At 39.4% G+C, this 13,973-nt stretch overlaps 1 protein-coding gene across 7 annotated transcripts in view; it reads right to left on the bottom strand.

Moving 5' to 3' along the window:
• Positions 1 to 13,973, bottom strand: part of atosb (atos homolog b) — a 155,700-nt gene that overhangs the window by 27,518 nt on the left and 114,209 nt on the right. For all 7 annotated transcript variants that reach the window (XM_078550256.1, XM_078550273.1, XM_078550280.1 and 4 more), the window contains 2 exons: positions 8,785 to 8,843; positions 724 to 823 (listed from right to left, as the gene is read on the bottom strand). In XM_078550256.1, the coding sequence (XP_078406382.1) occupies positions 724 to 823; positions 8,785 to 8,843 (159 nt within the window). The remainder of the gene's footprint in view (positions 1 to 723; positions 824 to 8,784; positions 8,844 to 13,973) is intronic.

The following is a 13,973-nucleotide window of genomic DNA, read 5'->3' as shown; positions in this document are numbered from 1 at the left end:
ACAAGAATGAGAACTGCTTGGATATCATGATCTTTGCACATGCCCATCTGTATTTCAGTATTTGGGACATGCATCAAAGACACTTCAGAGAGGAGACCAGATACAAATCATTAAACTGTTTGGTCTTACATTCAGTTAGTCAATGTACAGGGTACATCTTATACTTCGCGGTCAATCTCTGTTGTTATGGGGCTGGGGATTTTCCTTCCTTTCCACTTTGCCAAATTAATTAAACTTGTTTCCCAGTCATGGCAAGGGTTTAATTAAAGTGAATACTGAAGTATTTCCATTACCACTGGCCACTACTTATGGCTCTGCACATGCACCACCCTCTGGAGTGCCAGTGTGCACTGAAGGCTCATTCAATGCACAGAGTGTTTCACAGGTAGGGATATTTCTGTGCCACTCTGGTCTCTGGGCCTCTCATGGACACATGTTCAGGTGTCAGGCTCTTGTTGTACTAAATGAATGGAGTGGCAGCAAACCAGAATCAGGAATGGCATTCATTTTCCTTATCCCAGCAGATGGATAAACCATGTTTCTAGCTATGTGCTTGATTGGTGATTACCGATGAGGAAGGAGTTAAAAAAGAATAAATCACTCCCTTTATGATAACCAGCCTTGGATTAAGGAGAGGGTGGGGGGGGAAGAGAGAGAGAAAGTCGCCTGATGGAACCTCCCAGAATACATCCGCCCAGAGTTGGCAGCAGTATGTATTTGTACCTCAAAATTTCCAAGCAAAGAACGGCTAATAGAAGGATTTGTGCTGCTTCTTGATGAAAACTTGCTGGATTCTCCTGCAAATGCACTCCGTAGGTGTCTCCTGAAGAGTAAAATATAGGCATCATGTGAAGATATCCTTCACTACTTAGTCAAATAAGCAAGTTTTAGTTGGAAAGATTTCTGCAATTAATGTCTGAACAAATTCCTGTTAAATTAATAAAAATGGAAAAGTATTGTTTTTATTTCGATCGCTTCTCCAACGGAGTCCCTGGTCCCATGCACTCTACAGGGATTGACTAGGTTTAGCTGGCTTCCATTCTGGCAGAGATTAACAAATATGGACAAAATATGGAATTTTGAAACAGAAAACTGAAAGGTCAAGTTTTGGCTATGTTCAGGAGGTGGAGAATTCAGGGAGGGTACTTAGGAGTAATTTTGTTTAAGCCAAGCAAGATTAGGCAAAGTCAAGTTATATTGATTGATGTAAGTCAATCTGTCCATCACCATTACACTGTATATTCCTTGTCAGTGAAATAAAGCAGCTTAACGACTGATATCTGACCCTGTCTCAGCAGGCGGTTTTTGGCTCGCCTTTGAAAAGATTGCAGAGGCAGAGGGTGGGGGTTGTTGGTATGTCTGAAAAGCAAAGGTTCAGTTTAGATCACTTGGAGATACAATTGCTACATCCCTGGCTTATGCAATTGCATAATTTGATATTGTGCAGGCACATCTAAGCACCCTAAGATGTTCACACTCAATGCAGAAGTATCTAATACCACTATACCTGCCAGATATCCAAGGCAAGATCCTACATTTGTAACAATGCCGAGAGCAGGTGCAGGAGATGAACGCGCAAAAAAAAAGAAATAAAACAACTAGCAGTAATTCATAATCCACAAATTTTGAAATTGTACTCCCTATATCCAAGCCCAGGTAACATATATAAAACAAAAAAAGCAGATGATCCTAATACTGACCCTCAGGGGAAGCCTACTACTGCATACTTCTCTCCAGTCAGAAAAACATCTATTAACCATTACTCCCTAGCCAAGTATATACCCAAGTTACCATCGTCCCTTTAAGACCATGAGCTTCTATTTTATGAATAAGTCGGTTATGTGGTACTTTATCAAATACCTTTGAAAGATCACAATATGCATCTACTGCACTATCAACCTTCTCTGCTACTTTATCAAAGAACTCAATCAGGCTGGTCAGACACAATTTGTTTTTAACAAAACTATGCTGACTGTCCCTCATCAACCGCTGTTTCTCCAAGTGAGAATCAATTTTGTCCTTGACAATGGTCTCTCGTAGTTCTCTCACCATAGATGTTGGACCAATTGGCCTGTAGTTACCAGGTTTATCCCTCTCATTTTCAGTGTAATTTTGGCAATTGTCCAATCCTCTGTCATCACTCCCATATCCAAGCAGTTTGGCAATATTGCAATTTACAACCTAGGTTGCATCACATCTGGACCAGGTGATTAGTTAACTTTGAGTGATGCCAATCTAATAGAACCTCTATTTTTATCCTAACCATAAGATCATAAGAAATAGGAGCAGGAGTATGGCATTTGGCCCACTGAACCTGAACCGCCATTTAATAAGATCATGGTTGATCTGATTTTGGTCTTAACACCACTTTCCTGCCTTTCCCATAAGCCTCTAACTCAGTCCTGAATATACTCAATGACGCAGCCTCCACTTTTCTCTGTGGAAATGAATTCCAAGTATTAACGACCTTCAGTGGAGAAATTCTTCCTCATCTCTGTCTGAAATGGAAGGCCCTTATTTTTAAACTGTGCCCCCCCCCACCCTCCCAGTTCTAGAATCCCCCATGAGAGAAAACATCCTCCCAGCATCTACCCTATCCAGCACTCAGAATTTTCAGTAAGATCGCCTCTCATTCTTCTAAACTCCAATGCGTATAGGCCCAACCTACTCATAAGACAATCCCTTCATCCCAAGAATTTGCCTTGTGAACCTTCTCTGACATACTTCCAACATCAGTACATCCCTCCTTAAGTAAGGAGACCAAAGCTGTACATAGTATTCCAGGTGCGGTCGCACCAGTGCCATGTACATGTGCAGCAAGACTTCCCGACTTTTATACTCCAGCCCCCTTGCAAGAAAGGCCAACATTCCATTTGCCTTCCTAAGTATGTGTACAGTGCCTCAAAACCGACTACCTCAGGACCAAGGCTGTGCCGGATTTCAGTTCTTGTCAGGTTTTGGGTTCGGCGGTTTGCGCCAAGCCGGGTCGGGTGGGGTCAAGGATCGTTCAGAGTGTGGGAATAGGCTAGCATGCACACAGTGAAGGGGATAACCAGTCAGGTGCCCCAATGCGCCAATGCAACAGCTAGCCAAATTGTCCAAGTAAGTTTTTTTAAATTTTACTCAAATAAAATTGACGCATGGCGCATTCTAAAAATGTCCAGTTTTTGGATAGCTGGATTTGAGACACTGTACTGTACTTGCTATATCTGTACGCTAACTTTTTGTGATTCATCTACAAGGACACCCAGATCCTTCCGTACTGCAGCATTCTGCAGTTACTCTCTACTTAAATAATATTCTGTTTTTCTATTCTTCCCAGAAAAGCAGACAACCTCACATTTTCCCACATTATATTCCAACTGCCATTTTTTTGCCCACTGACTTAACCTATCTACATACCTTTGCAGACTCTTTGTATCTTCCACTCTACTATATCTCTACTGCCTTCTCCTCTACTATAAAATTAACTTAATTTTCTACTGTGAAGACAGATGTAAAGTATTCATACAATATCTCAGTCATGTCTTCTACCTCTAGAATATGATTTCATAGGAACAGGGGCAGGCCATTCACCCCCTCAAGTGTATTCCACTATTTAATGAGGTCATGGCTGATCTCCAAATACCCATCTTTGTCCTATAATTACCTAATATCTTTGGTTAAGAAAATTTATCAATTCCAGGTTTAAAATTAACAAGTGACCTCCATCAACCACCGTCTGCAAGAGAGTTACAAAATTCTACCACCTTTTGCGTGTAGACATGTTTCCTAGCTTCACTACTGAATAGCCAGGGTCTATCTTTTAAGCTATGCTCCTTGTTCCTAGACTCCTCAACTAGCAAAGACTATCGCTCTGTCTACCCTATCTGTTCCTCGAATATCTTGAAAATTTGGCTCAAATCACCCCTGAACTTTCTAAATTTTAGGCAGTACAACCCTAGTTTGTGTAATCATTACTTGTAATTCAACCCTTGGAATTCAAGTATCAGTCTGGTAAACCTATGCTTTACTCCCTCCAAAACCTAGTATCCTTCCAAAGGTGTGGTGCCCAGAATGGAATAGTATTCCAGCTATGGTCTAATCAAGGCTTTGTACAGCCGTGGCATTATTTTTGCCCCCTTGTATTCTAGTCCTTTAGATATGAAGGTCAGCATCCCTTAGCCTATTTGATTATTTTCTATGCCTGACCTTGACATTTTAATGATCTATGTACATGGGGCCTCAAGTTTCTCTGGGCCCCAATGTTTTTTAACTTAGCACTTTTAGAAAGTAGTGCGACCTATTCTTTTCAGATCTGAAGTGGATGACCTCACATTTGTCTGTTTGAAATTCCATTTGCCACAGTTTTGCCCATTCACTATTAATTTCTTTTTGTAATTTTATGCTTCTATCTACACTGCATCCAATGAGGCCTATCATTTATTTTGTCCCAAATCAGTCCCATCAATCCTTTATAACTTTTTATATGATTATATAAAATGTTAGGTTTCCCCTTATATTACTCGCTAAATCTTTTCTCCTATTCTCTTTGATATTCATATTTTTTCATATTTCATACCCCATAGCTAGATCCAGAACTGCTTCCTTCCTTGTTGGGCTAGAAACACACTAATTTACAAATTTCCCCCTTACACATTTTAGGAATTTTTCATACTCCTTGCCCTTCATTGCTTTTTGCCCCCAGTTTATAATTAGAATAATTGAAGCCTCCTACTTATGACTACTCTAATACTTATACTGCTCCAATACTTCTACATTTCGCTGAAATTTGCCAGATTTGCTCCTTGATCTCCTTCTCACTATTTGGGCATCTTTAGTAAACACATAGCAATGTAACTCCTTTTTTATTCCTTAACTCTAAACAAAGTCTCTACTATATTGTCCCTCTGTAGAACTGTAATATCAATACTGCCATCCATTCCACTTGTCCTATTTCCTCTCTTATCCCATTGGAAACAGAACAAGCTCAAGGGGTCAAATGGCCTACTTCTGCTCCTATTTCCTCTATTGTTGTCAGGAATGTTTAATTTCCATTCCTGCTCAGATTTAAGCCAGGTCTCTGTTATAACCACTATATCACAACTCCACATGGCAAAGTGCGCCTCTAATTAGTAAATCAAGACCTGGATTGAGGCGGGTAGCAGAAGTCGGGAAATCCGGTGGGGGGGTGGGGGGTGGGGGTGGGGGGGGTGTCGGGTCAGTGTGCAAGCTCCATCTGGTTCCTGATCTTGTTACACTAACCTTTGTTCTGTTGTTGTTTGGTTCTCCTGGCTTTCTATGCACCTTATCTCTCTTCTTTGCTGCTGCATCCTGGTGCGCCCACCTCTTGCCAAATTAATTTAAACTCTCTCCCCGAAGGCAGAGCAAGTTAATGAGGAAGGGAAGGGGAATGGGTGACCTCAAGAGTGTTGAATTGATGAAAAGGCCGAGTACCAATGACAACTCAGGGAAGGCAACCACGGGCAAAGCAACAACACCATGGAACAAACTGTCGCCAAAAAGACAGGGACATGCAGAAGCATGGCAGTATTAGGGGATTCTATAAGTAGGGGACTAGATAAAGGCTTTTGTAGCTGCAACCATCTGTCCCAAATGACATGTTACCTGCAACTGCCAAGCTAAGGGACTTCACCGAGGAGGTTCAAAAGATTTTGGATAGAGAAGAATAACAGCCAAAAGTCATAGTTTATGTTGGAACTAATGGAGTAGAACTGACAACCTGCTAAGGAAGTTTCAGAAACTAGAGAGATGAACTAAAGAGTGGGTACTCAATAGTAGTAATCACAGGATTACCTATTGCTATTTCTGCACTGCAGGATGCAAATGAAGGGAGGTTTGTATGTGTTTGAAGAGATGATACCAGAAATCCAAATATGTCCAGACCAGTTTGGGGACAGTAGAGACCGGATAGGTTCCACTTTTACATGGCCAGGATCAATTACTTCAATGGAAAAATAAGACAAAGAAACATAAGGCACATATAAAGAAAACTGAGCTCTCTTTACATTCCTATGCCTATGAAATTAAAATATAGATGTATTACAGGAGGCTGTGGAACAGTTGTTAGAGTTAACTGTGTAAAAGGAATTGGCTGGAAAAAAAACAGAACTCTGAGATGGATAAGTCACATAGCTTTGATGGCAGACATCAAAACGTGGAGAAAGCAGGATCTGACCATAATTTTTTAATCCTCTTTAGATATGTAAATTGTGTCAGAGAACTGTAGTGTAGCCAATGTAGCAACTCTGTTCAAGTGGGGAGAGAAAGATGAAACAAGTGTGTTTAGATCAGTTAATCTTACGTTACATGTGGCCAAACTCTTAAGAATCCATAATTTTGAGATCATGAACATCAAGAGGTGCTTTAGATAATCATAGACTGCCATGACCAATTTATTAAAAGCAAGGTCATGTTTGACAAAGTTTACAGTTTTCTGAAGTGACTGAAATAGAATGTAGTGGGTATAGGGCATATGAATTTTCAGGTATTGGAGACATTGGGTGAGATTTTAATTCATTCAGAAACTACTACTTGCAAAGAGTTAAATCAGGCCCAATGTCTGACAGGAGGCTTATTACAAAAAAATCAGTTGCATGGAATTAAGAGGTCATGTATCAGCATGGATAGAAAGTGTGCTTTCATGGACAGGAAGCAGAATTAGATTTAATAGATATTACTTAGGTTTGAGAAGGGTTGGAAGTGATGTATCTTATGTATTATTAACACCACATTGTTTGAGATGGGGAAGAAAGCAAGAGAAAAAAAGCAAATGCGTCACATTGTGAGTGACAGCATTTTAACCATGGTTTAGCTTAATTTTTGGGAGATATCACAATGTAACACACCACTGACCTAATGCAGGAAGGAAAAAAAAACAACATACATTTGGATACACCATAATGGGAAACATTTCATTGTGCCAATCGATAACACAAGCTTTCAAGTTATAATAACTAGATTTCAAATTTAAAAACAAATGTTGATACAGTGAAGAAACAAAAATGTGATGATATTTGCCAGTGTGTGTTATAAGTTTGCTTTCATCACACGCTGGGGTGGATGTGCAGGGGAATCTTCAGCCAAGGGAAAATTCAGGGCCAGCTGTGATGTCCCTCAGTTAAAATAGTTTGCATAACAAGATCTAACCTCAGAAATCAAGAATGTCTACGTGAGTGAAGTATCAGAGGCCTGTGGAATGTTAACTCAGCATCAAGGTTACCACCTTCAAGAAAGGAAGGAAAGGTACCAAAGGAGAAAAATCAGGGGGAAAAACTATATTAACAAAGTCAATTGAAAAGTCAAAACCTATATTGTAGGAAACACTAGGAGGAGGATAGGTATTGAAAAAGATCAAAACTAAAGATTAGACAATGACAAGTTTGGGTTTTAAATAGCTACAGATTATTCAGAAGAAGTGAGAATAACTAGTGAAGAGTTCTACAATGTTGAAGTGCTGGAAATGAACGAGCTATTTCAGGATTCGGTGTTCCACGGAATATATCAAAAACTTGTTCAACAAATGATCAGTTAAGTGACAGAAAACCAAATCAAGGAAGATTAATTTATTCATTGTTTGATTTCAATTAATCATTCACCTGATGCCAACATTAAATGAAGATCACTTGGATTGCTGGAAAAAAATTAATTCATACATTAGACTTGATACTGCTTCTTCCTGATTTTTTTTTTTGTCAAGCTAATTTTAGTAGAACTATTTGCAGGAAAAGGAAGACAACAGGGACATCCTACACCATCTTTGTCCTCAAAATACAAAGCACAGTGTGATATTTGCAATCCTTGACTGAGTAGAGGCTCTTTAAGCCTCTTTTTTAAAAGAAACACTGATGGAATTTGCACCATGTGAAGATTTTTTCTGCTGGAAGGCCTAAAGGGTCCTAGTTGTGACAAGTTGTGGGAAAGGAAATCTTGCAGTTGACATATTTCAAAGCCTGGATTTTGACAAAATATTTCAATGTACTTGAACTTCATACTACTGTGCCAGAGGAAAGGGGTGGTGGCAAATGCTCCCTCAGTAGTATCAACAGTGTGAAGGCCATGGAGTTACGAGAGAAATAATCTTGCATTTTTTAGATGGGGCGAGCAGGGGAGAAAAGAGTCAGTCACTACAGAAAAAGATGTTATTATATCGCTATTGCTCAAGTTTCGAAGAATAGGAACTGTTACTGACTTTCAATTGTTTTATCTCTAACATATTAACTAAGACTTTGGACTCTTATTCATGACCTCAGGATGTTCCAAAGTAATCTACAGCCAATAAAGCACTTTTGAAATGTAGTCACCCTTGTAATGTAGGAAACGCTACAGCCAATTTGCACACAGGAAGCTCTGACAAACAACAATATTTTAGGTGTTTGAAAGATAAATATTGGCTAGGACAGAGAAACAACAGCCTTGCTCTCCTTTGCATAGTGTCATGGAAGCTATTACTATCCACTTGAGAGAGAAGGAACCTTGGTTGGACACTTCTCTAAATGACGGCACCTCTGACTGTGCAGCACATCTTCAGTGCTGCACTAGGTGTTGTCTGGAGCATTTCATCAAGTCCCTGGAGTGGGATTTGAACTCACAACCTTCTGACTCAGGAGTGAGGGTCAACATAACATAAATATACTCTCATAACAAATTAACATGATAAAAATAAAAATGACTAGTTATTACTATAACACAAATGCAATAGCTCTGTAAAGGGGTAATGAAGTTGTTTCCAGTTTAACCACTATTAGCAGATACCCACATGAAGATAATATACAGTCTACTTACGATTTTAGACGTAATCCATTCTTTAACCTTCTGCCAGCATTGATGCAATCAGAAGAATTCTAGTGATAAACGGAATGCAGACATTAAACCATAGCACCTTGGGACACCTTGAGCTTAGGTATCTTTTGCCCCTAGTCACTAATGCAACAGATATTGTCAAATTGTCACTGGGTCGTTCCTTATGGGATTGTTTTTGCCTACTCTTACTTCCTGAACTGAATATTCTCTCATCCAAATCACAACTGTTTGTCAGAACTAAATCAATTGTTGTTCAGCAATAAACATAAAATAATGTTTTAGATGTTTCATTAGCAATTCTCCACTAATAAAAGCTGCTATTACTTATGGAGTGATAAGCATAGAACCAGACTTGTTTTTATTCCGGAAAAGGGAATCCTATTTAATTACATGTGCTGCATTTAAAGCTTTAAATATGTCTATGAGTATCATGAAAATACTCAATGACTACTCTACAAATGCTCCAGATGTCCAACAATGTATATAAAAAAATTTTTGTTCATACAATCATGGGCTAATAGAGGAGATTTACTTCAGTATGCATTTCTGGTTCAAGTATCATTCAGCCAGTTCTTTCAGCTATATGCATGAGATAACTGTGAGCATTCATATAGTACTGCAGGTCATATTGTGCACTTTGAAATTTGTCTGTAAAACCTAGGGCCAATCAGGAACCTATCAATAACATAACAAGCAAAATACCACTCTCCTTTTAGTATTTCATATTTTTTGAGAAACTTGGGTTTTTTATTTTATAATTTTCCTTACAAAATACTCATTTCTGAAAATTGGATAAAATACTTCTATGGCGAGTTTGAGATATCTGGGAAGTTTTAAAATTACATTGTAAATTGTTATATATTTTACTTCAGAATTAACAATTTTTTTGAGAACTGTTATATTTCTAGATAACAAATTATTGAAGGACAGGTGCATTACTGTACTAAAAACTTCTTGTTAATCTATTTTAAATGCTTGTAGTTTAGATAGCCACTTTTTAATGTAAATAAAGAGAACAATAAATTAGGGATTAAGCCATTTGAGATGAATGTCTTCCTACTCATCCCTTAATTATTTGTGGGTTTACCAGATCTTACACACAGTTGAAATAAATATAAGGGGAAGGAGGAAGCAAGAGATTACAGACAATTTATGACAATTTGATCACTTTTTATTTCTGAGGCTTTTGCATAATTGATAAACATGTTCTCAATGTAGCGAAACATTCCAGCAAGACCGGACACAGAACATAAGTTAAGGTGTTAGAAAAAAGGCATGGTCAAATAGGAAGGTTTTGAAATGATGTTGTAAGGCAGGAATAGAGGAAATGATGCTCTGTGGTTAAGACTGCGTACCCGTAGATACAGCCAAAACAAGTGAAAGATCTGCCACATTTTGCAGCCAGGGATGGTAAATGGAAAGGCACCCAGAGTTGAGATACAAGGGTCTTGGAATGGGGTAGAAGGTAAAAAGATCAATGAGATTATGGCAAGGTGGATCAAAGCTACAGAGGGAAGAAACAGAAATTGCAATCAGGAAGGAGTATGAAATGTTAGATAAAAGTAACATAGTGAGAGAGGACGTTTTAAGGGATTTAAACATCTTTGGAAGTGGATAAACCCCCTGGCCTGGATGAAATGTATTTAAAGTTGTTGAGTGAAGCAAGAGAAGAAATAGCAGAGTTTCTGACCATCATTTCCCAATCCTCTCTGGCTACAGGCATTGTATTAGAGGACTGGAGGACAGCTAATGTTGTACCATTGTTTAAAAAAGGAGAAAGGGATAGGCCAAGTAATTACAAGCCAGTTAGTCTAAACTTGGTGGTAGGAATATTATTAAGAAAAAGCCTGAGGGACAGGATAAAGCTTCATTTGGAAAGACACAGATTAATCAAAGATAGTCAACATGAATTTGCTGAGGAAGGTTGTGTCTGAATTTTTTGAAAGTTAACAAGGAGGGTTGATGAGGGTAGTGCATTTGATGTAATAGTCCAATATGGATTTTAGCAAGGATTTTGAGAACATCCCACGTGGCAGACCAGTCACGAAAATAAAAATGCAGTGGAACAAAGGCAAAGTGGCAAGTTGGATCCAAAATTGGCCCAGAGACCGGAAGTAAAGGGTAATAGTCAATGTTTTTGTGTCTGTTTCCGGTAGAGTTCTGCAGGGCTCAGTACTAGGTCTCTTGCTTTTAGTGGGATGTATCAATGATTTGACTTGAATGTAGGGAGCATGATTAAGAAGTTTGCAGATGCTGCAAAAATTGACTATGTGGTTGATAACGAAGGAGAAAGCTGTAGAGTGCAGGGAGATATCAGTGGACTAGTCAGGTAGGCGGATCAATGGCAAATGGAGTTCAATTTAGGTCTGTGTGAGGTAATGCATTTGGAAAGGCTAACTAGGCAAGGGAATACACAATTAACGATAGGATACTGAGAAATGTAGAGAAACAGAGAGACCTTGGGGTGCATGCCCACAGATCTCTGAAGGTGGCTGGACAGGTTGATAAAAGTGATTAAGGCGGCAATGGGATATTTACCTTTATTGATCAAGGTATAGAATATAAGAGCTGGGAGGTTATGCTAGAACTGTATAAAACACAAGTTAAACCTCAACTAGGGTACTGTGTGCAATTCTAGTCACCATACTATAGGAAAATGTGATCGCACTGTGGGGGCACGGGAGGGGTGGTACAAAGGAGATTTATGAAGATGTTGGCTGGACTGAAGAAGTTTAGTTATGAGGAAAGACTGGACAGGCAGGGTTGTTTTCTTTCAGAGGAGGCTGAGGGGAAACCTAATTGAATTGTATAAAATTATGAGGGTCGAGATAGAGTGGAAAGGAAGGTTCTATCCCCTTTGTTGAGGGTCCACAACCAGAGGGCACAGGTTAGGGGAAGAGGTAGGAGATTTAGAGAGGATACAAGTGGAAATCTTTTCACCCAGAGGTTGGTGGGGGTCTGGAACTCATTGCCTGAAAGGCTGATAGAGGCAGGAACTCTCCTAACATTTAAAAAGCATGGGTGTGTACTTGAAATGCTGTAACCTACACGGCTAATGACCAAGAGCCAGAAAGTGGGATTAGGCTGGATGGCTCCTTGTTCTCCAGTGGGGAAATGAATAGCCTCTTCAGTGCTGTAAATTTCTATGATTCTACGTGACAAGGTTTTTAAACTGAAGCATTAGGATAGGTGCCAATGTAGACTGGCAAAAACTGGAGAAAAGGGCAAGCAATATTTATGAGGCAGGACATTGACGATGGGATTTTGCATGAGTTGGAGTTCATTGAGGGCAGAGCTTCTGAGGTCAGTGAGGGTGGTGTTAAGAAATCATTTCTGGAAGTAACAAAAAAGTGTTGATTAGGGTGTCAGCTGCAGTGGTAGTGAGGTAGAGAATAGAGCTGGGTAATGCTACAAAGGTAGAAGTAAGCAGTTTTGGTGATGGCTGGAGTAGGCAACTGGAACCTCCACTCTGGGTTGAGCAAAGCACAGTGTCAAGGGTTATCTTGCATAGCTGAAGTGAATAGTAAGAGAGGAACTTGACTCTGCAGCAAGGTTATTGAGTTTTTGGCAAAGGGTGAATACAATGAATGGCTTTGATCTTCCCAATTCAATTGGAGGAAATTCTGGCTCATCTACAACTTAACGTTGGGCAGGCAGTAGGACAGCATAGAGATATTTCTTAGCGAAGGGAAATAATGATATAGTAGAGCTGGGTGTTACCAGTCACATGGAAAATCATCTCATGCCTATGAATAATATTGCTGAGGAATAGCATGTAAATCAGGAACAGGAGGCAACTAAGTAGTGAACCTGGGGTTATGCCAGAGATGACCATGTCAAGAGGTGATCCTATGTGTCAGCGGCATTAACTAAGATGGGAAAAGAACAATGCCAATGTATTCCCCCAGAAGTGGGCCACAGAGGAGATGGATGCCATGGCCAACCATGGAAACTTACAACACAGAAGGAGGTAACATGGCTCATCATGCCTGTGCACGAAAGAATGTCTAATTTAGTCTCAAACCCCAGCTTTCTCCCCACAACCATGCAAATAAGACCTCTCCAATTACCTTTTGAAAGTTCTCATGGAATCTGGTTATACAATCCTTTCAGGTAGTGCAATTCAGATCTTAACAACCCTCTGTACGAAAAGAAATACTAATTTCCTCTCTGATTCTTTTGACAATAATTTCAAATCTATGACCTCTGATTATTGACCCGCTTACCAGGGGAAACAGTTTCTCCCTGCTACTCTATCAAAAAGCCCTCCTCATTTTAAATGCTTCTATTAGGAATCCCTTTAACATTTTTTGCTCTCAGAACAATTCCAATTTCTCCAGTCTCTTTAACTTAAGTCCCCCATCCTTAGTATCTTCCTGATAAATATCCTTTGTACCCTTTCCAAAGCCTTGATGCCCTTCCTAAAGTCTGATGCCCAGAATTGTATACAATAGTCCAGCCAAGATCAAACCAAAGATTTGTAAACATTTAGAGTGACTTTCTTATTTTGTATTCAATGTCCCTATTTACAAAGCCAAGTATCCCATATGCAATTTTTAAAACTACCTTATCAAATTTCCCTGCTACTTTCAAACATTTGTGAATCTGCAAACCTAGGTCCCTCTGCTTTTGTACCCCTCATCAGAATAGTTGCCTTTACACCTCTACATGTGGTTTCTTCCAAGGTGCACCATTTCACTTAACCACATTAAATTGCATCTGTCATTTTGTCTGTCCATTTCACTATGTTCTATGTTCTCCTGAGGTCTCTTACTATCCTGCTCACTTTTTACTCCATTGCCTAGTTTTCCATCCTTCCCAGACTTCTAAAATTGTACTTCCCATACCCACGTTCAGGATATTTATATATAACAAGAAACGCAATGATTCTAATAAAGACTCAAGGGAGATCCCATTGCATACTTCTCTCTGGCCTGAAAGACATCCATTCACCACCACACTCTGCCTCCTATCCCTTAGCTAACAAAGTACCCAAGTTACCACCATTCCTTTAATACCACGTGTTATTTGTCAATCACATCAAACATTTTGAGAAAGATCAAAGGTGACTAACAGGAATAATGTGCTGCCGTCACTAAGTACATCATGGATAACTTGAGGTAGTTTCTGTGCTGTGATTGGGATGGAAGAGCAGGGAGATTTGAGGGATT

This window comes from Cetorhinus maximus, chromosome 1 (assembly GCF_964194155.1).
Source record: "Cetorhinus maximus chromosome 1, sCetMax3.hap1.1, whole genome shotgun sequence".
Taxonomy (NCBI): Eukaryota; Metazoa; Chordata; class Chondrichthyes; order Lamniformes; family Cetorhinidae; genus Cetorhinus; species Cetorhinus maximus.
Note: the sequence above shows the minus strand (reverse complement) of the source record. Positions and strands in the feature narration are given on the sequence as shown.